Genomic DNA, 23759 nt, shown 5'->3' on the forward strand with positions numbered 1-23759 from the left:
GGCGTTCCCAAGGTGGGGTTGATTTCCAGGTCAATAATCAATTACTTGGACGCCGTGTTGCTGGCATGCTGCTGGTCATGTAGGAGACTGAGGATCGTTGCCAACGACATTGATTCCTGACTATTATTTTGATGGACTGTACAGAGCAAATTGCATCCCTATCTTGGCAATACTTGGTCAACAGCCACAACGAAGCGATCGCCATCTATCTAGAAGGGGAAGGATATTCTGCCAAGATCGTATGAGAATAAATTGGCAAATAGATTCTCATATTTCTCGCTATGGGCGTACAGAGTACAGCTGGAAGAGTCAACCACATCTAATTCCGATGTCCTACAATACCTATGTTCTTACTATATTGAGCCATGGAGGGATCCGTCCGCAGTACCCATGCTTCCGACGCCTTCCGGAAGAGGAATGAAATACCTTCGACACAACATCGTTTTCTGCAAACGGTGAAAGCATCCTGCGCTTTAATAGTGGCAGCGCAGGGAGAGTAGGATTCCTCCTCTCGCTTACAATGTTTCTCTTTTTGCTGTTCCGCTATGGCCCATTGCCACTCATCCCCGACCTCAGTCAGTGTCTTCCCCAAACTAATGTGGTCATCTCCCGCCTTACTAGGTACGTGCATGCCGCTAAAACGTGCACTGTGCAGCCACAGCCCCGTGGCCCCATCCCAGGCCGGTAACCATCCCCCCGGCAGATGTACCCCACGCTGCGCACTGCACAGTTGGCGGTTGGTGCGAACTTGGTGGTACTTTATTACACTCCGATACGGCGTTGCGAGGTCGGGCGCAGTAGAAGGATGAAAATGACTGGCACGGAGTGGTTCCCTCAGGCTAGAGATCTTCCTCCTGCTGTCCGACAACGGACCCCTCCCGAAAGACGCTCTCTTGCCGATGGTCAGACGCCAAGGAATGCAAGGCCGATAAACCGGACCACGGGTTGGTATGCCGCGCTGTGACTAGCTTTAATAAATTTAATGTTCATAGTATTATGGCTGTCGTCGACTCATAAATAAGGTGATATCTAATTCTCCTATAGAATCTAGGGATCTTTTCGGTATGTGGCATTAATTTTATTAGCAGGACCACGGGCAAATCATCCAACGCCTCGGATCCCGCACGTGTGCTCCGGTCCTTCTGACAGGCTGCCGCCCGATGTCGGCTCCCCGGAGCCGCACCAGAGGTCCTTTGCCTGCATCGCGATTGGCTGCATTGATTTGTTGCAGTCATTCTTGGAGGTCATCAAACAGCTTTATCTCTGCTTCGCCTGTTAGCTCTTCTTGGCGTCCTGTTTGGGTTCTCCATCCTCAGCAGGTGAATGGCTGGTTGTTTTAGATGTAGAAGAAGGTTTGCTCTCAGATCTACGAACCAACCTGCTGGATTGTCCGGTTCCCATTGGCATATTGTAAGGATATCATACCGTTAAGCTAGTCGTAAACATCTGCAGTTATCGAGTCTACTAAGGCTGCCAACCTGCCAGGTCATGTAACTCATGTTACCGTAACAATGCCGTTTGGGGTACTCCAGACAGTGAACCCTGTCGAGGTCGTATGTCCTCCAACAATTTTTTTCTTATAATAAATAAATAAATTCCCAGTCTCATCCACCACATGGGCTTGGGCGGTTAGTTTCCGACCTTTTGCTTCGAATAATTTAATTGCGAAACCCGGACTCTGCCCGCGACTTGACTCCCAGACGCATGTTTCCTATTACTCAGCTTGTTGCCCCTCTTCTGGGATACGGACACCACCGTTCCATCGGTTGGTTGACTGGTTCGCCCCGGAGAATTGCCATAACTCCGGCATCAACCTGAAGCCTCCAGCTTCCCCTGCTATGCTCTCAAAGGCGGAGTACTGCTAATTATACATACTAACTAATTAGCCACTGCAGAGATGACTCAAAGAGTCAACAGAGTTGTTGACAGTTTGCGATACGTCTCCAATGAAGGAAGATTTATTAGAATGCAGCTGCATCTTTCTCGTCTTCCTTGCTTGTCCTACGATGTTCTTTCCGCCTTGCCTTGACTAATTATTAACGATGTGAGTCCAAGAACCAGAAACAGAAACGGCATGCTTCGATATCATCCATCCGTCTGGGCAGAAGCAGGGGATTGGGTCAAGGTCACATGATGCCTGCGCAATCAGGCCACACCACATCAGTACTGACAAAGTCTTGTGAAACATTCCGATTTTCCCCGACAACCGCCTGCGCGCCTGAACTGTTTGAGCTCACCGGCCAAGGCGGGTCAGTGTTGCTGCAAACCTGCCCTGCCTCGGGAAGAACCGGTAGGTTTTTGACTGACTACAGGTAGTACTGCCAAGTAGGTACCAATTTTCTGTCTGTCTGTTGCGACTTGCAAGTCGACTCGAGGCTGGCGTTGCGAAGATCGGAGGAGTGCCGTCACTAAGTAAGCAAGCACAAAGCAAGTCCGGGCGAGAGGGAGGGAGCCATGCCATCAACAGTGCGACACCACCACGCAACACCATGTTTTTTCGCCCCTTGTTCAAGTGCCAAATCATCTGGTGGAGAAATCATCTGCGGCCACGGCAGTGAGAAGGCGGCAAGTCGAGTGCTACACCAGCGGAGGTCGAACCGTCCAACGCAAGCGGCTTCACTAAGGATCGAGCATGGGATGGATCACCACCAGAAAGAGAAATATTGAGCTGCATATGTCCATGTCCATACATAACAGAAATCCATGTCGAGGACGACGCATGCCTGTCCTTGAGGAATAAATAAATAAATAGCACGGCTGACAGAGGAAGCTAACTGAAGACAGGTCTACATGATCTCTTGCGAGACTCACACGCAGCTATAAATTATGGTAATATGGATTGGTACTCTTCCAGACTAACGAAACAAACTCGCCATAGATAAATCATCGACAGATGGTCAGATAAGATAGATCAGTTGCAGATAGATCCTCTTCAACATGGTCAATTCACGTACAAATGCAAATCGAGCTTCAGTCAATCAGGCAGGCAAGCAGGCAGGCAGGCAATTAATAATTGAGGGGATTACTCCCCTCTTCCAAACAACCTTCTTGACGATCGACGAGTAGGGAGTACAGAATTCATTACTCATTCGATTGGGGTACATACATACAGCGGGGTATTACTGTATCATAGGGCAGGCAGTATCGTTATCTATCGCCAATCAACCTCACTAAATTAAATAAAACAGTAATACAGTGCGACTAGTCGAGCGATGACTTCTTTATTAAAACTTGGCTGAGAGGATATTTATTTTCCCTTTGCGGAGTACATGTAGTACAAGAAGGGCCATGTAGTGAGAATAGTTCGAGGTATGTATATATGTGTGTATGTATATTCTCTTCAGGAGAGAATAAACATGTCTACTCCGTACAGATAGCATCCACCACCAGTCGGCAGTGCCTATTATTGCCTGATATTACTAATACCCAGCGATAATACAGTAATACTATAAAGGCAATTACTTAACTTCATGCCCACACGATGATATGATGGATTGATTAGATCAGGGTAATATTATTAATTATATGCAATGACAAGGGCAAACAATTGATGTCACCTTTTCTAGAATTCTTCTTTTCTTTTCTCTCTCCCCTCTTTTCCCTTTTTCTCTTCTTGTTTTTCCAAATAAAAAAATACGTAATTGCTAATTGTAGATCTCTGCCTACCTAAGTAGGTACCTGGTTAGGAGGTACTCCGTAGTTTGGACTGTTTGGCAGGCGGTGTTGAATCTGTTGATATTTAATCGTTTTAGGCAAAGGCCCATGATTGGGTAGGTCCCCGCGGGGAATATTTCGCTGCAAGGAACAAAAACGCCAAAGGCGGTCGGCGGTCTGCAGGAGCTAGCTTTATCACCAGCATTGACTGCCCCTACTTCCTTAGGATCTTATGATTCTAGGTAATTAGCTGGACCCTGGGATTCATTTTCTCTGTCGGAGAGGGAGGAGTTTTTTTTTTTCCCCTGTGTCTTAATACATGCACATACGCGTACCCGCGTAAGTTCAGGACAAGACAAGATGCTTTCGCTTCCCCTTATCGCGCCTCGTGACGTATGTCTTTCCCGTCTATTTCTCCTCTTTTATTTATTCTACTCATGTCTTATTCCATTCTATACAAGACGTGTAACTGATCTTGCGTGCAGTCCCACGAACTCTGGTTCGGTTCCTCCCAGCCATACCGCTCCTCCCCATCCGCGGCATCGCCCTACCCCTCGCACACTCATCCAAGCTCATCAGAATCGTCTCGTCGTCAGGCCAATCATTGCCCGCCTACTCGCGCCTTTATTTCCTCCGCCACCCCTTCCGACTGCCTCGCGGCTCTGCTCTTAGAAGAACGCGCGCTGCGCGTCCGCAAACAGAATATCGCCTGCTTTGGCTATTCCTGGATCAAGCCGGCGGGATGTCCCAAGACCATGTTAGGTATGAGAGAGGAGGAAGCAGAGAGGGAGGAAGGCCTCGCTGCGGCCGCTGCGGAAATGAATGCCGCCGCGGCGGCTGCCGCTGGTGTGGGATTGGATGCCTTTGGGGACACAACGCAAGGGCAATTGGGTCTCGTTGGAGATGGGCTGGATGGCGATGAACTAGAGCGGGATCTGGATGACGATATTCCCGATGCGGATGCGGAGGGTCTTGTCGAGGAAGGAGAAGAAGGCTTCGAGGAGGACGACGAAGATGTCGATGACGACCTCATGGAGCGCAATTTAGACGACGATATTCCTGACGCTTTTCCGGATGATGATGACGACGACGAAGACGATGATGTTGAAGATGATGATGGCTTTGATGACCAACCCGATCTTGACGATCAGATTCCTACCGCCGAGGGAGAAGAAGGCTTTGGAGACTACATGGCCCGAGACCTGGATGAGGATGTCCCCGACGCTGCAGAAGAAGGGAGCCAGCAAGAGGAGGAATGGCAGCATACGGACACAGAGGCCGAAGACGACGATGACGACGACGGTCATGATCCCTTCGCGGAGCATTTCCGAACGCGCACCCCCGGCATCCGCACCCCTGGCACTGGCAGCCGTGGCCTGCCTCCGCCGCCGCTGCAACTGCCGTCCATTACAAGGGAGACAGAAGCGCAGAGACGGTTCTTGCAGCGCTGGAGCGGTAATAATTCAGATGTCTTCGACACCAGCGGCATATCACTGGATGATGACGACCTCCGGGCGTCGATCGCCAGTCAGGAAAGCATTCCTACAAGGCCTAGCAGATTTGGTCGGCGTTTTCCAAGACGAGGAGGTCCGAGAGATAGTCTCGACTAGTACATCATATCTAGAATACAGCGTACTTTAGTCGGGTTGATGGGTATTTGTTTAATAATCATTCAATGGGGGATACAGATAAGGATCAGGATAGATTTGGACGAGTACGGCGTCTGGCGAAAAGGCAAATTAATGGATGGATGTATGTTTATACTTCTTTCTGCTATCTTAATCGAACTCTTCTGTTACCTGCAATAAGGTATAACTTCTACCTGTATATTATTACCTATGTAGTCGGCAACTGGAGTAAATATGGACTCTACGAATGACATCATCCCAATAGCATGATGAAGAGTCACGTGATATTCTCAGCAAAAGCAGCAAGGCGTCCACTCTCCTCTGTGGCACCCCAGGCTGCCTTTAATTCCGCAATAAGTAATGTATCCTTGTTAAACTATATTTTACTTTCTCCCACTTGCTGTGTATCTATGTTCCATAAAGCGGTAAATCGATGTGATCGCTCACAATGGAGGTAGGAGGAAAGCATTGGAACTATCGGCCAACCGCCTAAAGCGGCCAGAAGCACGTGTCTCATGTCCGTTTCCAAATATCCCCCGTTTCTCTCTGCAAGTGTTCAGCATTTGAGAGGCTTCCCCTACTTCTGGGCTTCTGGGGAGGCGTGAAAGGCATTGTATACTTCTAGTATAATTGGAGGGAAGCTGCACAATACCAATGGGGAATTAGATTCAATTTTCTGGCTGATTTCGCTGATTCGATTGTCCTGCTCTGCCATCCGGCGGATCTGATAGCTGATCAGCCTCTCCTTTCTGTTCATGCGCAACCCATCTGTTCTGGACCATTCCTCTGCGCAATCGCGAAAATTTTGCATGTTCTATACATAATTCCAAGATGGAGACCTATATTTCGCTGCCCAACAGGGTGGTGCAGATTGTGCAGGACACCTCGTCCGCATTAATATGGCAGACATTCGCCGCGGTGCTTCTCTTCTCCTGTCTCGCCACGCGAATCATCACGGGACTCCAGAGCCAGCCAAGGAAGGTCGTCGAGGGCGAACCGCATCCCGTCCGGAAGCTTCCCTACTGGATTCCTTGGCTGGGACACACATTGTCTTTTGTGAAGGGCCACCGAAACTTTGTTGCCAAGGCAGGGTCTGTTTGTTTTATTTCTTTATTTCTTTCTACTGAAAAATATCACGAAACTAACTCTATGCCACAGAGAAACCATCAACGAGCCGGTCGTGGCGCTTCACATTGGGGGCCAGACTCATAACATGATCCTCTCGCCGTCCATAACCAAGGCATTGTTTGCCCACAGAGGCGCTTCTACCGATTTCTTCGTGTTTCGCATCATGGAAACGGTGTTTGGCGATGGCGGGTTAGTTCGGAACATGGACCACCGCGATCTCAAGTCTCTCAACAATGCTCTGGCGCTGATCATGCGGGAGCCCTACGTGACGGATACCTCGTCAGCGGCCGTCAAACTCATCAAACAGGAGACCGCCAACTTCGTTTCCTTCTCACGTAGCGTTGTCGATCAAGCTGTCTGGGAACGCGGCAGTGAGATCTCCGTGATCGACGGCACCAATCCTCCTGTCTGCGAGGCGAATCTATTTTCCCTGACAAGGAACTTTGTCGGGTACATTACGACGTGCGCCTTCATGGGCAGATCGTTTGTCGATTTCTACCCAGGTCTTCTGGAAGACCTGTTTGCCCTGGACAATGCATTCTTTCTGCTCGTTGCGGGAGCCCCCAAATGGCTTCCTATGCCGAGTGTGTCGGCAGCGTATGCTGCTCGCGAGCGTCTGCAAAAGCTCATTGCAGCGTTACATATATCGTTTGCGGCTGTCGAGGATGGCCGCGATCCAGGAGTTGAATTCCGCGATCTCGACGATCTTTCCGAGATGATCAAGTTGCGGATGCGGACCTGGAGGAAGGCTGGGTATTCTCCGATTGTTGGTGCCAAAGGCGATCTGGCAGTGCTCTGGGCCATGAATGTGAACAGTACAAACATTGTTTTCTGGAACCTCCTCCACATTTATTCGGATCCTGATCTGCTCTCTGCCCTGCGAGAGGAAATGGCGCCCTTTGTCAAAGCTTCTCGACTTAGTCCCAAAGAGACCGGCCTTCCATTCACCGAGCCACCCCGGCTCTCTCTTGACCTGGAAGGATTGCTCAACTCGTGCCCGCTGCTCCGGGCGACTTACCTCGAGACCCTCCGGATGGACTCTAACTCGACTTCCTACCGAGAGCTTTCCACCGACGTGACCCTGACCGAATCTGCCGAAGACGCGGCTAAATTTGGAGCCTCACAACCACGGTCATACCACTTCCGCAAGGGAGATATCCTTGCCGTTCCCCATGGCGCACATCAAATCGACCCTCGATACTATCCGAGTCCCGATAAATTCGACCCCTACCGATTCATCGTTACGGACCCTGACACGGGGAAGAAGTCGGCCGATATGCAGACGATCCGGCCTTTCGGCGGGGGTGCATCGATGTGTAAGGGACGTATCTTTGCAGATCGCGAGGTACTGGCATTCACAGCTGCCATTCTCGCGCTGTGGGACATCGAACCGGTGAGCAATGAGGGATGGACAAACCCCGGTCACAAGCCGGGCAGCTCCGCCTATCTCCCAGCGCATGAGGTGAGAGTCCGGCTGAAACATCGTATATAGTTTGGTCATATAGTGGTCATATAGTGTTTTCTGGTTTTTGTATATTAATACGTAATTTTATATCCATATTTTTATATACCTATTTTAATATATACATGTTTTTCTCAGGCTAAATGCACGATATTGCACAGGCTGTTGAAACGCGGAGAAGAATCCGAGATCGCGGAGTTGCTCCACCTCCCCCGCGGGCCACTCCCGTTCAGCATATTAATATTAGAAGATGCTCTGGGCCTCTAGCTTGCGAATTAATACTATACAAGTAATCGACTGTGCCCTCGCGACTTTTATAGGGAATATAAGCGTAGGTTGATCTACATCCAGTATGCCACCAGAGGACGAGGACCAGCACCTACCGCAGGACGACTATGACCTGTCAAAGCCAATATCCTCCACGTCCGGCCTGCGGCAGGGACTCACCTCGTATGGAGATGCGCATTTCTCCTTGTTCTTGAGGAAAGTCTTCATCAAGGCCCTTGGCTATTCTGATGATGCACTCTCTCGGCCCATCATCGGCATAATCAATACCTACTCCAGCTACAACGCCTGCCATGCCAATGTGCCCCAGCTCATCGAAGCCGCCAAGCGTGGTGTTCAGCTTAACGGGGGTCTGGCCGTTGATTTCCCCACGATCAGTCTGCATGAGTCATTTGCGCATCCTACGAGTATGTTCTTGCGGAACCTGATGAGTATGGACACGGAGGAGATGATTCGCGCCCAGCCAATGGATGCTTGCATTATGATCGGAGGTATTTGATTCCTCCTTTCATTCAATTGCGGAGTCTTTTATATGACTGTACTCTTATTTTTCGATATAATTCTGACGAGGAAGCAGGGTGCGATAAGACAGTTCCCGCCCAACTCATGGGTGGCATATCAGCCAATAAACCAGTGCTTCCTCTGCTTACTGGTCCGATGATGCCAGGGAGTCATCGAGGCCAGAGACTAGGTGCCTGCACTGACTGCAGAAACAATTGGGCCGCCTATCGAGCGGGCGAGATTGACATAGAAGAGATCTCAGCCATTAACGAGGAACTGGCGCCCACAGTGAGCTCCCACTTCTGAGAAACTCTCGAGTATCATTGATGATCGGTGCTGACTTCTCCGCAGATTGGAACCTGCGGTGTCATGGGCACCGCGAGCACGATGGCTTGTATCACTGCCGCCCTGGGAATGATGCCTCTCAGGGGCGCATCCGCCCCAGCAGTCTCATCTGGCCGTCTTAGAATTGCTGAGGAGACAGGTGCGATTGCTGTCTCTGTCGCCAAGGCAAAGCGTACGCCGCAGGAGATACTCTCAAAAGAATCATTTCTGAACGCGATAACTGTTCTCCAGGCAATTGGCGGATCGACTAATGCCGTAGTTCATCTACTGGCGATTGCGAATAGACATCCAAAGCTCAAAGGGGTGATTACCTTACAAACATTCGATGAGATCGGTCGGAAAACGCCGCTTCTGATCGATTTGAAACCAAGCGGCGAGAACTATATGAATGACTTCCACAATGCGGGCGGCATGCTGGCGCTGCTACACACACTTCGACCGCTTCTCCATCTGTCTGCCATGACCATCACTGGCAAGACCCTTGGGGAAATCCTTGACGAGTCTCCATTCCGCACCTTTCCCTTCTCGCAGCAGGTTATCAGACCTCTCTCTAATCCTCTCTATCCCTGCTCGTCCCTTGTTGTGCTTCGCGGAAACATCGCTCCTGACGGCGCGGTGATGAAAGTTTCTGCATCAAAAGACCGCTCCCTCTTGCGCCATTCTGGTCCCGCTGTGGTGTTTGAAAACAGTGCCGATTTGGCCAGGAGGATTGACGATCCCGACTTGCCGGTGACCAAGGACTCAGTACTGGTGTTGAAAGGCATCGGGCCCATTGGCCATCCAGGCATGCCCGAGGCTGGTCTGATTCCGCTTCCACGTAAACTTGGCGCAGCCGGTGTGAAAGACATGCTTCGTCTCTCCGACGGACGAATGTCTGGCACTGCGGGAGGGACCATAGTTCTTCACATCTCCCCTGAGTCCGCTCTCCCGGATTCTCCGTTCGGTATTGTCCAGACCGGCGACATCATCACCTGCGATGTGGAAAACAGAAAGCTACAACTAGAGATATCGGATGAAGAGATGCAGCGTCGGATTGCGGAGAGGAGGAAGGCATTATCGGAGGAGGTGGAGACGAGGAAGCACAAGCGAGGCTATCGTGGTCTGTACGAGCGGTCGGTCAACCAGGCGCAGGATGGTGTCGATTTCGACTTTCTGACTGCTGCTGGGCCGGAACCGACGAAATGAGCTGCGATTTACCTAAATCCTCTATTATATAGGATGAACTAAACTGTCTTTTGACTTATATAAATGTTTCATTTATAGAATCAATTTTGTGAGTCAAGTTAAGGTGACTTGGCTCTGAAGCAGGAGGTACTCGTACCCTGACCCTAAGCCCCAAGCCCTAGTATATCCTAGTCGGGTGTGTGGAGGTAGTTCCGTGGCGCGACGCGTCGTAGTAATTAATTAACGCGTCGACAGCCGTTGCGGAAACAGAACCGCATCGGACAACAGTCATTGAGATCAGAGCATCAAGTCCAACTCCGCATTACGGAGTCACTTTTCAAAAGACATTCTCTCTATCCTGCCTGGGTTCGTTCATCGAAAATTGAATTGGAACCGCATATGCAACAATGACATCGGAAGCAGTTCGACCCAGGGGGAGGCCTGCCCGTACGTATTACCCACCCCTCTCGGTGCATCTATATCGAAAACCATGCTAGGCTAGATGTGTTTTTTTTCCTTGCATGCTAATTAAGGTTTCTATCTTCAGACACTCCTGGAACAACCATCTTGACATATACGCCGGATGGTCGACGGGTGATCACCGCAGGTTCGAACTCTGCCATTCGTATCTATACAGTCGGGCAGGATGGAGAGCCCACGACGATCGACGAGGGCGTTGAAGGCCACTTTGGAATTGCCGCCACGGTACGGCTGCCTTACGATTTGTAGCGATCGTCCGGGCTGACGGAAACAACAGAATGAATCGTTTGTGATGGGCGCAGAGGACGGTACGGTCTGGCAATATGAGCTGGAATCGGGCAAGATGGACAAGCTGCTCGTGCGATGCGCTTTACCCGTGCGAGACGTGGCGATTTCAAATGACGGCGAATGGATTGCTGTGGCCAGCGAGTGAGGTCCTTTTCCGTGGACGAAGCAATGCGTACAGGGGCTGACGGCGATGAAGTGAACTGACGGTCAAGATTGTCAACGTGGAAGACATGACGAAGGTCAAGTACCTTCGTGAGCAGACCAAGGGATCCAAACACGTCACTTTCGACCCCAGCGGGCGGTATATTGCTGTCTCATGCACAGATGGAATTCTCTACATCTATTCTCTTGTGTCCGAAGAGCCTGAATTGGTTCGGAAACTCGACGGCGTGATTCGACGACTTGAGCCAGAAGACGAGGCGACGTCAAGGGCGGTATGGCATCCTGATGGCACAGCTTTTGCGGCGGCGCAAGCAACGAGAGATGTCGTCATCTTTTCTACTTCCGATTGGAGTCGACAGAAATCATTCTCGGGCGGCCATAACGGAGAAATCACCGCCCTCAGCTGGTCGCCCAATGGCGCTCTCCTTGCGACTGCAGGCGCAGATGGCCAGATCCTGCTTTGGGAGACGAGCACGCAGAACATCCTGCGGCGGTATGACTTTGCGAACGTGATCAATCTTGCGTGGCATCCCTCCAGCAATCTATTGTCGTTTACGACATCCGATGGCGAGCTTTTCATACACGAAGACTTCGTACCTCGAGAGTACAGATCGCTGCTGGATAAAGTCCTGGATGCCGCTCCCCTTCTTTCCGGTCCATTGGCGGAGACGTCCGGAAATGCCAGACGACCGATGGTTAATCGACCAAAGCCTGGAGTGGAGAACAGACCAAGACGAGATGGGACTCCGGATTCGTTGGATGATATCCTCGGACCCATGGATGAAGATGATGACTTTGTGGAAGACGATGACGGCGCTGGCTACGTGGAGAATGTCAATGCATATGGAAAGCGTACGAACGGTCATCTGGATGAACTCGAGGGGCATGATCACAAGCGGCTTGCCTCGTTGTGGCAACCCAAACAACATCTTCCTTTCCAACCTGGAAGTACCCCGTGGAGGGGTAACAGGCGCTATCTCTGTAAGATTTCGCTCTGGGGATTTCACTTCACGTGGACAAGGTGACTGACGTTGGTAGGCTTGAATTTGACTGGAGTCGTCTGGACGGTTGATCAGGAGACGCACAATACGGTGACGGTTGAATTCTACGACACTGAGCTGCACCGAAACTTTCACTTTACTGATCCTTATTGTTATGATAAAGCTTGTCTCAGTAAGTGGACCTGAGATTCGTAGTACGCCATATCGGCCACTATACTGACAACATTCAGATGAGAATGGCGCTCTGTTCGCCTCGCCGCCAACTGATGATACCCCTGCTATGATCTATTATCGTCCCCACGAAACCTGGACTACACGGGCGGATTGGCGGACCCAGCTTCCTCCACAAGAATCGGTCAAAGGTTAGTAGGCATGTGATGAGAGTTGGTGACGCACATGCTGACCTCCATAGCAATTGCATTGAGCGATTCATATATTGTTGTGTTGACTACAAAGAATTACGTCCGCATATATACTCTCTATGGAACTCCATTCCGAATTTACAGACAGAAGAGCCCTGCCGTTACGTGTGCGGCTTGGCGAGACTACGTCTTGACCATTGGAAACGGACCGGTGGCCGGTTCGGGGTGTCTAACGATGACATACTCCATTGAAAATGTTAAGCGAGATGAAGTATGTCAGAACGAAGACATTGTCGCAATATCGGAGGGCTCGGAGTTGAAGAATGTCTTCTTCTCAGACAGCGGGGTGCGTTCAGTATCCAAAAGGAGACTTCTGGAGTTTGCATGCTGATATTGTGCAGGATCCCTACATATACGATTCGGACGGCGTTCTTCTTGTCCTCCAGCACTGGCGAACTCCCGGCCAGGCTCGTTGGGTCCCAGTTCTAGATACCAAGCTTCTGGACCGATTGGCCAAAGGCCGAAAGGAGGAGACGTACTGGCCTGTTGCTGTTGCTCAGAACCGATTCCACTGCATTATCCTCAAGGGAGGAGAGCAACATCCGTATTTCCCCAGGCCTCTGCTCACTGAGTTTGAATTCAAGATCCCAGTCTCCGCCCCACCACCGAAGGCGGAGAACGAGGAAGAGGAGGAATCGACTGTGCGCAACGATGCATCCCGATTCGAGGAGGCATTCGTCCGCGAGAACCTCTTCCTCAGCCTTTTCCAGGATCTCATATCGACCACCAACGCGACCCGCAACCAGCGGGCGGAGCTGGCGAGGAAGGAGGTCGAGATCGACAAGATCCTGTTGCAGATGCTGGCGGTTGAATGTCGCGAGGGCGAAGAAAGAGGCATGAAGGCGCTGGAGCTGGTAGAGATGATGCGAGACCGCAGCGGCAAGATGCTGGAGGCGGCTATCAAGGTCGCGCAACGATACGGGCGGTCTGTATTGGAAGACAAGATTCGAGAGCTTGGCGAGAGACGTCTAATGGGGATGGACGAAGACGATGAACTGGCCTGAGTAGTACTTAGGGCGATCGGTTGGTTACTTTTCTGACTGCATTACTGGGTTGCAAATGGCATGAATCGACGACGGGACTGGAATTGGATGTCAAGAGCAGGTCTTTAATTTTCTTTTGTTTTAATTTTTCCCCAACTTCCACGTTTGTATGTTATAGTCAATGGGAAACGCTTGGATGTTGCTATATGGATGATTAATCAGGCAATTGTCATTGGTGCAGCGACTTCGATCACAAGTGAGCAATTTAGATCTCTGCGTACAGCAATTCCATTAAATTTAGGTTCTAATCAGCATATCATAATCGTGTTGGCATGTTGTCTGCAGTTAAGATCCTCTGTGTCTCCCCAGTGGCTCGGCTCGGCCAAACAACGTCATCGGAATGGCTGCATGCCCGCCATTATTTTCGAGTCTCCGTCTCCATCGCCATCCCGCATGCGCATCCTGCTAGCAACTGTTGCCAATGAATCCGAGCAGCCACGGTGTTTGTTGCAGCCCGTTTCTGCGCTGGATGAGCTCGTAAACTGGCCTTCGTGATGCCGAAATATCATCCTGCTCTTGCCATTGCCATTGCCATCCGATGCGTTGTCCGGCGACGTCCTTCCCCGCGGTCTGCTCCAACCCCGGCGCGACTCCGAACACAACCTTTTAGTTCGACGCGTTACGGATTCCTTGCGCAGCCGTATAATAGTGCTTCCCCCGATGAGCTCTGGTTTGCTCCATCGTCTATAAGTCTGTTTTCGGCTACCCGCGGCCAAGGAGGGCCCGATGGGTTGAACGGAGATGCCGGTGCAGGCGATCACAAGCCGCCGAATGAACGGGTTGTGAAGCTGGGAAAGAGTAAGCAAGCTGTCTGTCTAGTCGATCCCCTTCGGACGCAGTTCAGTGCTAATCGTTCATTGTTGGTTCAAATCTAGCCCTTCGAATCCTCTCTCCACTTCTTCCGACCATCCTTATCAACCCGCTGCCGTTGGAGATTCTCTCCCCACAGATCACGCTGCATCTCTTCCCGTCGACGCATCCGCATTTGCCGAATGTCAAAGGTCGGGTGCTCTACCGAGCTGCGCTGTGGACGGTGCCGGTGGCCTGGAGCAGCGTTCCCTTGGTTGGGAATGTTAAATTGCAGATCTTGAGCGAGCGGATGGTCCGCGCAACCTCCGTGCTGGGCTGCGATCACAACGCAGATTGCGGGGAGGAAAGACTGGTCGTGCGTTGGAGAACGGAGGCCCGGCATGAAGCGGGTGGTTCGACTTCGACGTCTGCCTCGAGCTCAGAACCCTCCTCATCATCGACTCATCTTGCCGACTCAAAGGCAGGAACGAACAAAGGGTTGAGCGCGCTACTAGGCGGCGAAGCCCCGATCTTCAAACTGGGAAAGGAGGGCCACTTCACGGGGCTGTTCATCTTCGCCTTTGACGAGGAGGGCCGCATCTCCAGCCATACGATCGAGCATGCCGACCAGGCAGACGGGTGGGATCGAACTGCGAAATTTGTCACCCTGACCGACTGGCTCTTGGGCAAGGCGCGGGGATCGATGGACCCGTCAGGCTCAGCAGGGCCGTCGTTGGCAGCTCAAGGTTGCGAAGAATACAATTTCGATTCGAAGGACTATCGACGGATGATGCGAACGTTCGAACGATTATGATCATGACTATGATCCTTGATCCAGAGCGCCGGACCAGACAGGCAATATTAACCAGTCGATTCTTCCTCATCACGGAATATCGACCCTTCTCGTTCTTCTCCGTTGGCAGGCTGGATAAACGCTATGAAAGAGAGGGAAGCATGTATTATGACTGACTCTCAGTTTTGGAAGTTTCATTTCCAGTTTTATTTTCTCTTACTTTTGATTCACGGCGCGGCTTGTGACAAGCGAACAAAAAAAGGGAAAAGGGGACATTGACATTGTATTGTATTGCACTGTACTATACTACTATAAATCGGCATGATTGTACTATTCCATATATTTCTTCTTTTTCTTTGTTTTTGTTTTTGTTTACCTGGTGGTGCTCCTCGGTTGACTTGGATGTCGTCCATCATTCATTCCATCTTGTGACCTTGTCCTCTTTGTTTTTTTTCTCTCTCTCTTTTTTGTTTCACTCGATCGATCCATTCATCTATGGTATTGGTAAATCCCCACTCTGTACTGTATCTGTATCTGTATACCCAGGCAGTGAGTGTAACTCGGGTTAGGTACCGGGAAAATATCGATCAATCATTACCCTCCTCCTCCTCATCATCATTATAGACGGAGTCTTTTATTCTCTTTGGTTTGCTTTGGTTCGCTTGCTTTCAATCCTTGTAAAAAAGGAAGGACAGGAAGATAGGAAGGAATTCCTTGTTCATTGAGTCAATCAATCAATTAATTAATCAAGCAGTCAATTAACCAATCAGCTAATTACATTACCATATGGAACAGGAATCCCTAGGGCATTGTAATATACATAGATATCTAGATGATACCTATAGAATTGTACAGTACAGTACAGTACACACACATATATATACACACATAGCACAAACAAAAACATTTAATAATCTGATTAAACCACCTGGCTAGTTAACTAAGCTGCCTTCTTCCCTCCAGGCGCCCTCAACCCCCCAAAGACAATCGCACAAACCCCCAACATCGCCACACCGCCAGCGGTATAGGCGACTTCGCGTCCCACCCACCAGAAAAACGAGCAGAAGACGATCGGCCCCGCGGCGCGGCCGACCTGTCCCCAGCTGCGCAGCCGGCCCAGGACGACGCCGCGGTCGCCCTCGTCAGCCTCGAAGCTGCCCAGGCTGTTGAGCCCCGTGACGACGGTTGCGCTGGTGACGGCGAGAAAGCACGCGGCGGCGTGGAGGCCCGCGATGGAAGTGATCCGCGCAAGGAGGAAGAAGGCCACTGTGCAGCAGACGACTCCGATGCGGATCGTTAGGAGCGGTGGCAGACGGCGGACGACGGTGCCTTGGAGGAGGGAGGCGATCAGGCCCATGATCGAGAGGATGCGCCCGTTGAGAGCGGAGGGGTTGGTTGTCGTGTTGTCGCCGAGGAGAGTCGCTGTGAGGAAGGGGAGGGAGAATTCCATGCCTGAGAAGGGTAGGAGGAAGAGCAGGTGCACCAGATTGAGCAGTGCGGGATGGTTTGTATACTCTTTTTTCCCGGCGGGTTTCGTCTGTTTGGTTGTGCTTTGACTGTCTTTTTTCTCAGCACCATTTGAAGAAGGAGATGCCGATTCCTTCCGGACAAACTTTGGATGCGTCTCAGGAAGATACAAATACAGATACAGCGTCTCCACGACGATCAGAAACAGGGAGAAGCCCGCGGCGGTCGCGAACGGATTCGCAGCGATGGTAGTGATGTTCGCCAGCGCCGCTCCCAGCGCAGGACCACAGGTGAAGGCGATGCTGAAGCAGGCGCCCACCATAGCCATAGTCGCACCGCGCTGGCTCTCATCGCTGATATCCGTCGCGATCGCATTCGCGATCTGGACGTTGCCCTCGCTCAGCCCACCCACGACACGACTCGCCAGGAAGGTACGGAAATCGGTGGCAGCCACCCACAGCGCGACACTGAAGATGTTGCCGACCATCGACCATAGCAGGGCGGTGCGGCGACCATGTTTGTCGGACAAGCGGCCGATGACCGGGGCGGCGATGGCCTGCAGCAGGGAGAAGAGCGAGCCCAGCGCGCCACCAAGCAGGACGATGTCATAGCGGGAATCAATGGGCTTCGCGAAGGCGTTTTTGTACGCGTTGAGGTAGTGGAAGATGCGGTTGAGGAGCGAGGTCGGAGAGGGGTCGCGTTGGAGGTAGAAGTTGAGCAGGGAGGGGAAGAGAGGGAGGATGAAGGTGAAGGAGATCTACGAGACCTCATTAGCTAGATGTTATAACTTTGGAAACTATACTTCTCATAAAGTAGTGATTTATATAGGTATATACCAAGACTTACCAAGTCCAAGAGAAGAGAAATGAAAATCACCCTCAACACCTTCTTTCGCTGACTCTGGTTGCTCGGGAGGATCGATGAAGATGCCATGGCTGTATGTATACCACAGCTGGGCTGCGCTGTGGTGGGCTGGACTATGCGATCTGGACACGATTCAGAGCCGAAATCCGTCGTCAAGTACCCCGTGTAGTTAACAATAATCTATACTCCGGCTCATAGAAGAAGAGCCACGGGTTGTCGACAAGCTGTGTCAATATCGAAATCTAGCCATCAATTGACCCTTCAACTGCACCCGCAAAAAAGAAGAAAAAAGGAAAAAGGAATAAATAAGGCATCATGGATGTTTCACCTGGAGATGGCTGCGTGAGAATCTGTTTCAGAGGGGAGATAGATCAGTGGAGCAGACGTAATATTGCCGCCAATAACAACGTTGGTCCGTTTCAGACTGCTTGCGGATCGACATGATACATCCATGGATCAGACACTGTTCAAGGTTCTACTTTTAGCATAAAAATAATACTGCTGATAAACATAAAATGGAATAAAAGGATAAAAATGATGTGGAACAAAATGACCTCTTATCGATCAGTATCATGTTGGACTGTCAACTCTACATGGGTAAAATCCACATTCTACTTGCTTTACTGATATCAACAAGGACAAAAGACTCATCCATCCGATCGTTCCATTCGTTCCAGTGCTACCACTAGACATGCGACACCATGCTCAACCCTTGGATAGACTCACCACCCGTTTATCTGCCTGCGCCAGAATGATTCCCAGGACCTGATTCCACCCGAAGACCACCAAAAAGGCTCTTCAAGGATAAAGTAGCGTAAAGTACATGACGGCGTTCGTGGAAAAAGAGCGCTAAACAAAAACATGCGCCCTTCCCACGAGGATATCGTTAATAAAATGTGAAAGAGTAAGCATGGGGGAATCGTAGCAGCAACACATAAGAAAGAATAATGAAAACATGCAACGCTCAATGACCAGACCAGACCACACGAGATATAGTAGTAACATGAACTTTTCCGGAGCCGTAGGGAAGAACACCCATGCGATAAGCAGCACAGAACACCCCTCAACAAACCCAACCCGAGGATTTTTTTTATTTTCATAATCTTCAAGGGGTTCGGAAATCGTTCCATTCATGGACCGCACCAACGCCGACCGATCCAAAGGAAAAAAACAGATGCAGAGCGGAAACAATCCGGTAGAAGATCGCGAGCAATCTAAGAGAGGCGGCGGCGCAATGCAAAGCAGGAAGCACAGGACCGAAGAGAATCGACCGGAATGTGAGATGCGTAGCGGAAGTCTACAGACATTGAGTTTCCGCTGAACATGATGAAAGTCCATCAGATCTCAACGACCAAGACTTCTCGTCAGACCAGATCATCCCTGGGTGGCAACGGCCTCTCCGCGGTTGCTCTGCTGGCCTCCAAATCCACCACGTCCTCGTCCGCCTCTGAACTCACCGCGGCCGCGGCCTCGTCCCCGGAAATCTCCCCGACCACGACCACGGAAGCCATCACCGCGACCACGTCCGCGACCTCGACCACGGATACTGTTCTGTCTCTGGTGGTGAACAACCTGTTCAAAGCCATCGTTGCCTTCGTTGTTCCCAGCAGTCGCCTGAGCGCTTGGAACATCCTCTGCCCAGCTGCTGGCGGGCTGGGCCGCCGCAGGGGTAGCCTGGACGCCAGTTTCCGTCTCGGCCGGGTCGCGCGGCGCTTCAACCCACCCGTCAGCATTCGCAGACGCGTTTGCAGAGTCAGAAGCTGGAGGGTTCCAGGTTGATTCGGCCACAGCATTCGCTGCGTCTCCGACAGACGTCTGAGAAGGAGCCGTAGTAGCTGCCTCCGGTTGAGACACACCAGATGGGGCTACTCCATTCGTAGTCGCCGTCTGGGCCATCACAGAAGTATCCTGAAGCTCGGTCAAGCCAGCATTGGCCACAGTAGGATCAGACGCTGGCGCAGCTTCCGCAGCAGAGGCTTCCTGAGTCCAGGTTCCCTCTGGGGGAGCTGGAGCATACTCCTCCGAAGTCTGCTTCACCCTCGCATCTAAAAAGACGAGTCAGCAACGTCAACAAAACTTGAAGGACAAAAGAAAATCACTCACAAGTGACGTCCAAGATATCACCCTCCACAGCAGGGACCTTCTCCTCGGTGCCGTGGATCAGTTTCAGCATCGAGTCTACGGCCTCGTAAGTGCCTCCGTAGACCTGGAACAGCACGCCCTCGAATGCTCGGCTCTCAGGCGCAGTCTCATCGCCAATGCGCCTCATGGCAGCAGCAGCACGTAGGAATTTGCTCAGCGCGAGCAACTGTTCACGGATATCCTTCTGGTGAGACTCCTTCAACTCGGCTGCAACTTTCTCCCGCACGGCCTCCAGCTCCTCCTGGTGTGCTTTCTCCAGAGCAGCCTTCTCGCTGGCAAGACGTTCCTCGTAATGGGCCGCGAATTTCTTGTATTGCGCGATTTGTTCCTCGAGCTGGGCGACATTGGCCTGCAGAGTGGGTTTCCTCAATGCTTGAGCCTTCTGGTCTACATTGATCTTCCCCTCGGCAACCAAGTCATCGAGGGATTTTCCAGGGTTTTCGGCGATGATGCTGTCGACTTTGGAGGTGGCATTCTAGGACGAAGAATCGCATGTCAGTTGTACTGGTTGAGGGAATCTGGGAGGTTTGTTACACACCAGTTTCTTCGTGGCATTGCGCAAGCTCCTGTAAAGACTCAGATCAGCAATTTGTCCACATACTCGCGACGAGCACAGATAAGGCTGTTTATGACAAAGCGGAGGCTTCTTACTTTTGGAGATCCCGGAAGAAGTTGTTTACATAGTCGTCGCTCACACCGTTGGTAGTAGGCTGTTCAGATTTTGTCTCAGTGTCCGGGTTCGAAGGTGTCGAGGTCGCAGCACTTGGAGAGGCTTCGCTCTCTGCACGCTTCTTTTTCGCAGACTTGGACTCTGTCTGCGTGGGAGGGTTGCTGGTGGCAGGCGAGGCAGACATGACGGCGGAGATGAATTTGTGTGCGTGGGGGGAGAGGATGTATGTGTGTGCGTGTGTGCAGCTGGTGTAAGGGAGAGATAACAGGCAATCGGTTGCCAACCAGTACGGGGGTGTAGGATTAGAAGAATAAGGTGAAAAATAATGAGGAAAAAAATGGGGGAATAAGGTAATTGCGCGAGGTTTTGTTGAAGGTGCGAAGACCTGGAAGTCGATGGACGACTGGAGAAAGTTAGTTCAAGTTTAGACGGGGACGCGGTGAACTCGCTCTGAGCTCCGCCTCGGTCGCGTGCTTCCTTGTCCTACTGCCTGAGACCCTGAGCCTGATCCTCACTGGGACAAAGAACTAGCAGGCTGAAAAAAAAAATCTGGTCTATATTTACAGTGGGACACTCCTCTTCAGGTCATTCATTTTTAGGTAGAATTGGTGGAAAATACTAACAGCGGTTGCAAATTGGCAGTCGCAAAATACCGCCCAAAATGCCATTACAACCTAGGTAATCACTGTGTTATTAACATTTGCGTATGCAATCCCATCAGCTAGCTGGGTATGGGTATCATAAAAATCCAGTAGCAAATGACAATCCTCTCTTAACGCCATTCCCTCATTGACGCCCGACCAAGGTATAAACGTCGCCAACCCAGTGGATTGAGAGGCACAAGAGCTATCCCTTCATCTTTCGCAGTGTAGCCTGGTAGCATGCGTATATATCAGCATTCAAAAGTACGAGACATAAGCAGGACACGCGTGTGCAGCTGACACGGCTCCTAGTCTATACGCACCTCGGTCACCTTGCGTATACTCCTTGCAGATATGCTCTTCTCCCCGGTCTTTCTCGAGCGTATCGAGGCCTCGCGCATGAGTCTGGAAGGACATGTTCGTAAATATGCCAATGCCCATGGGAATCATTTCGAGACGGTTCAAAGAGGACGGGGAGGTGCTCACTCCTGCATGAAAAGCATATAGTCTAGAAAGACCTGTGGTAGACAAAAATCAATCAGCAACTGAAGAGCAGACAGATGAAAGGCAGAGCATGAAGAGAAGCAATTCAATGGTGCTCTTACCAGAACGTCTGCATTTTTGCTGATATTTCGCCCTGAATGGGCTTTGACGATGCGTTTCACAGTCGCGCGAGGATAGAGCTTTTGCGCGACAACCATTTTCACCTCGGTTGCCGTGTGAAGTAGCTGCAGAGATGCGAATATCGAAGGACAATTGATGCTGTCGCAGCACTGATGGCCGAATGTCGGTGTTTACATGGAAAGTAGTCGGTGGGGTAGCTATGAATGGCGGATGCCAATTAGCGTCAGGAGATACGGTCTGCCTGGGCTACCCGGTGTGCAGTACAACATGAAGATGTTAATCGAGAACAAAACAATAAGCGACATCACCACTGCGGCCACGACATACAACTGGCTCTTGAATTCCCAGACCGTATATATACATCCTAAAGAACCTAGGCAAAAAGCGCTAGAGAGTACATCATCGCCGCCGAAGCCACTTCCACACGTACAACGACGCAATCGAACCTGCGGCCAATCTCCAGGCCAGGAAGACATACATCGCCACCCGGAGACGATCATAGTATCCATGCAACATAATCCCGACTGCATGATTGGTGATTTTCTGATGATCAGCCGGGGATGGTCCATAGTACCGACCAACCCCTAATCCACCAATGCCGACCTCGTTGGGATCATGCTTCGAGTCGGTCTCGTCAGTGACGGCCAATGCTACTGTTGAAGCATCGGCTGCGGTCTCACTGGGACGTCTCGAAGACCTGACCTTGAGAGCATTGCGTTTCCGCAATGGGTATGTCAAGATGGTCACGATCAACCGGAGATCGGGACAAGTGAAAGTAGGATATTTCCAGAGCTGGACTGCGTTGTGTGGAGGCAGCATATCGAGGAAGTCAGCCATAATTCCCAGAGTCAGTCCCCATAGCAACAGCGGGCGACTTCTGTCGCTCGAGTCGGCTTGGTTACTTAGGGACCATGCCTTCCACATCTGGAAGAGTGACAACGACTTCGAGTCAGGAGTCTCTGGGATAAAACCCGGGGTTGAACTGCAATACAAGCTCTCGGTGGGTACCAATCGGACAGCAGAGAACTCCATCATGCCAGTCATCCAGCGTGTTGCGAGGCGAGTAGCAAAGCCACCCCGACTAGCATAACGCTCCGAAAGATCCACATACTCTACGGTACGTAGCGACGGGGACAGCAGGGCCCGGAGTGAGACCCAATGAGTAGACGCCACCTCAGTAGGTTGCAGCTTTAACGTAGGTGAACTGCTCGACGTGAGCAGATAAATGTAAGGGCAAAGAACCATAAGCCTGTTTCAACATTAGTGCATGATCATAGAAAAGAAGCGGCCGTAGCCCACATACGGTACACTGCCCCAAGAGGTCGTGACCACACGTTCGGGGAGATTGCCCACGGGTATGCAGTCTTCAGCCGTCAAGTCGAGCCCGATTTCCTCCCTGGTCTCCCTGATTGAAGTAGCTTTGTCATCTGCATCTTCTGGATCTCTCTTGCCTCCTGGAAGCGCCACATGCCCGGTCCAGCGATCCCCAGCCCTCGACGCTCGTTTGATGAACAACACTTCTGGATCACCATGCTGTACCCATTCCTGGGCGAAAAAGTTCTCCAGCTGTTGAACGGTACAGGCAGACTTGTCTAACTGAGGCAGAGGAGGTTCTGGCCAATGAGCACATCCAGGGCGAACTCGGAGTATGAGAGCTACCGCAGCCCGCTTCTTGCATTCTGGCGGGTTAGGTACATAGGGGTATGGGTTCTCGTGCAAAGTCAGCAGGACCTTGTGAAGCGCCTTGATTAAAGAGACTTCCCCTGACCCATGGGAGATGGTCGATGCCATATTATAAAGAAGAAGAAGAAGAAGCAGAAAAGAAAGCAGCAGACTTTACAAGAGGATGTATTAACAAAGAGGACGAAGGTCAATTGATGGCAATGAAGAGGAACATTAACGAACAAAAAGAATCATTCAAACTCCACCATGCCTCTACCCGTCTATACAGTCATTAATCCAAGCAAAGAAAAATGTCAAGAAGTGGCATTCAATATCGTAAGCTGCAGAAACATCCGTGTTAGCTCCGCATGCCTAGGTACGGCGTACTCCGATACTGCATCCACGGATTAGGTAACGGGCATTAACTCGTTGTGGTTGGTCTGGGGTAAGTTTTCGGGAAATAGATTTTCCAGGCCGACAGAGAGCTTGATCCCGGATCAGGCTTAGTGTCTTTATCGATGGAGATTATCTAAGATCCGTTGGG

General features: G+C 51.0%; 10 protein-coding genes across 10 annotated transcripts; 5 read left to right on the forward strand and 5 right to left on the reverse strand.

Annotated features, from left to right (window-relative positions):
- Positions 1-4014: 4014 nt before the first annotated feature.
- VTN77DRAFT_3318 (uncharacterized protein) lies at positions 4015-5264 on the forward strand (the record flags this gene model as incomplete). The annotated part of the gene is made up of 2 exons (XM_069419253.1): positions 4015-4047; positions 4140-5264. The coding sequence occupies 2 exons, from the start codon at positions 4015-4017 to the stop codon at positions 5262-5264; spliced, it is 1158 nt and encodes a 385-aa protein (XP_069278587.1).
- Positions 5265-6113: 849 nt separating this feature from the next.
- VTN77DRAFT_3319 (uncharacterized protein) lies at positions 6114-7902 on the forward strand (the record flags this gene model as incomplete). Its single annotated transcript, XM_069419254.1, has 2 exons — positions 6114-6373; positions 6441-7902. 2 exons carry the CDS (start codon positions 6114-6116, stop codon positions 7900-7902), a joined length of 1722 nt encoding a protein of 573 aa, XP_069278588.1.
- Positions 7903-8224: 322 nt separating this feature from the next.
- Positions 8225-10188, forward strand: VTN77DRAFT_3320 (uncharacterized protein; the record flags this gene model as incomplete). Its single annotated transcript, XM_069419256.1, has 3 exons — positions 8225-8648; positions 8735-8946; positions 9010-10188. The coding sequence occupies 3 exons, from the start codon at positions 8225-8227 to the stop codon at positions 10186-10188; spliced, it is 1815 nt and encodes a 604-aa protein (XP_069278589.1).
- A 386-nt stretch (positions 10189-10574) lies between these two features.
- VTN77DRAFT_3321 (uncharacterized protein) lies at positions 10575-13524 on the forward strand (the record flags this gene model as incomplete). The annotated part of the gene is made up of 8 exons (XM_069419257.1): positions 10575-10614; positions 10715-10872; positions 10925-11076; positions 11132-12078; positions 12136-12270; positions 12329-12460; positions 12511-12806; positions 12862-13524. The coding sequence occupies 8 exons, from the start codon at positions 10575-10577 to the stop codon at positions 13522-13524; spliced, it is 2523 nt and encodes an 840-aa protein (XP_069278590.1).
- A 533-nt stretch (positions 13525-14057) lies between these two features.
- On the forward strand, positions 14058-15166 carry VTN77DRAFT_3322 (uncharacterized protein; the record flags this gene model as incomplete). The annotated part of the gene is made up of 2 exons (XM_069419258.1): positions 14058-14361; positions 14439-15166. 2 exons carry the CDS (start codon positions 14058-14060, stop codon positions 15164-15166), a joined length of 1032 nt encoding a protein of 343 aa, XP_069278591.1.
- A 919-nt stretch (positions 15167-16085) lies between these two features.
- VTN77DRAFT_3323 (uncharacterized protein) lies at positions 16086-17545 on the reverse strand (the record flags this gene model as incomplete). The annotated part of the gene is made up of 2 exons (XM_069419259.1): positions 16086-17369; positions 17459-17545. The coding sequence occupies 2 exons, from the start codon at positions 17543-17545 to the stop codon at positions 16086-16088; spliced, it is 1371 nt and encodes a 456-aa protein (XP_069278592.1).
- A 780-nt stretch (positions 17546-18325) lies between these two features.
- Positions 18326-18814, reverse strand: VTN77DRAFT_3324 (uncharacterized protein; the record flags this gene model as incomplete). The annotated part of the gene is made up of 1 exon (XM_069419260.1): positions 18326-18814. The coding sequence occupies one exon, from the start codon at positions 18812-18814 to the stop codon at positions 18326-18328; it is 489 nt and encodes a 162-aa protein (XP_069278593.1).
- Positions 18815-18850: 36 nt separating this feature from the next.
- Positions 18851-20472, reverse strand: VTN77DRAFT_3325 (uncharacterized protein; the record flags this gene model as incomplete). The annotated part of the gene is made up of 4 exons (XM_069419261.1): positions 18851-19521; positions 19580-20093; positions 20157-20184; positions 20270-20472. 4 exons carry the CDS (start codon positions 20470-20472, stop codon positions 18851-18853), a joined length of 1416 nt encoding a protein of 471 aa, XP_069278594.1.
- A 662-nt stretch (positions 20473-21134) lies between these two features.
- VTN77DRAFT_3326 (uncharacterized protein) lies at positions 21135-21630 on the reverse strand (the record flags this gene model as incomplete). Its single annotated transcript, XM_069419262.1, has 4 exons — positions 21135-21161; positions 21253-21334; positions 21416-21447; positions 21535-21630. 4 exons carry the CDS (start codon positions 21628-21630, stop codon positions 21135-21137), a joined length of 237 nt encoding a protein of 78 aa, XP_069278595.1.
- Positions 21631-21952: 322 nt separating this feature from the next.
- Positions 21953-23344, reverse strand: VTN77DRAFT_3327 (uncharacterized protein; the record flags this gene model as incomplete). The annotated part of the gene is made up of 2 exons (XM_069419263.1): positions 21953-22802; positions 22857-23344. The coding sequence occupies 2 exons, from the start codon at positions 23342-23344 to the stop codon at positions 21953-21955; spliced, it is 1338 nt and encodes a 445-aa protein (XP_069278596.1).
- Between the last annotated feature and the right edge of the window lie 415 nt (positions 23345-23759).

Source organism: Rasamsonia byssochlamydoides, assembly GCF_041956645.1.
Source record: "Rasamsonia byssochlamydoides strain NRRL 3658 unplaced genomic scaffold VTN77scaffold_23, whole genome shotgun sequence".
NCBI classification, from domain to species: Eukaryota; Fungi; Ascomycota; class Eurotiomycetes; order Eurotiales; family Trichocomaceae; genus Rasamsonia; species Rasamsonia byssochlamydoides.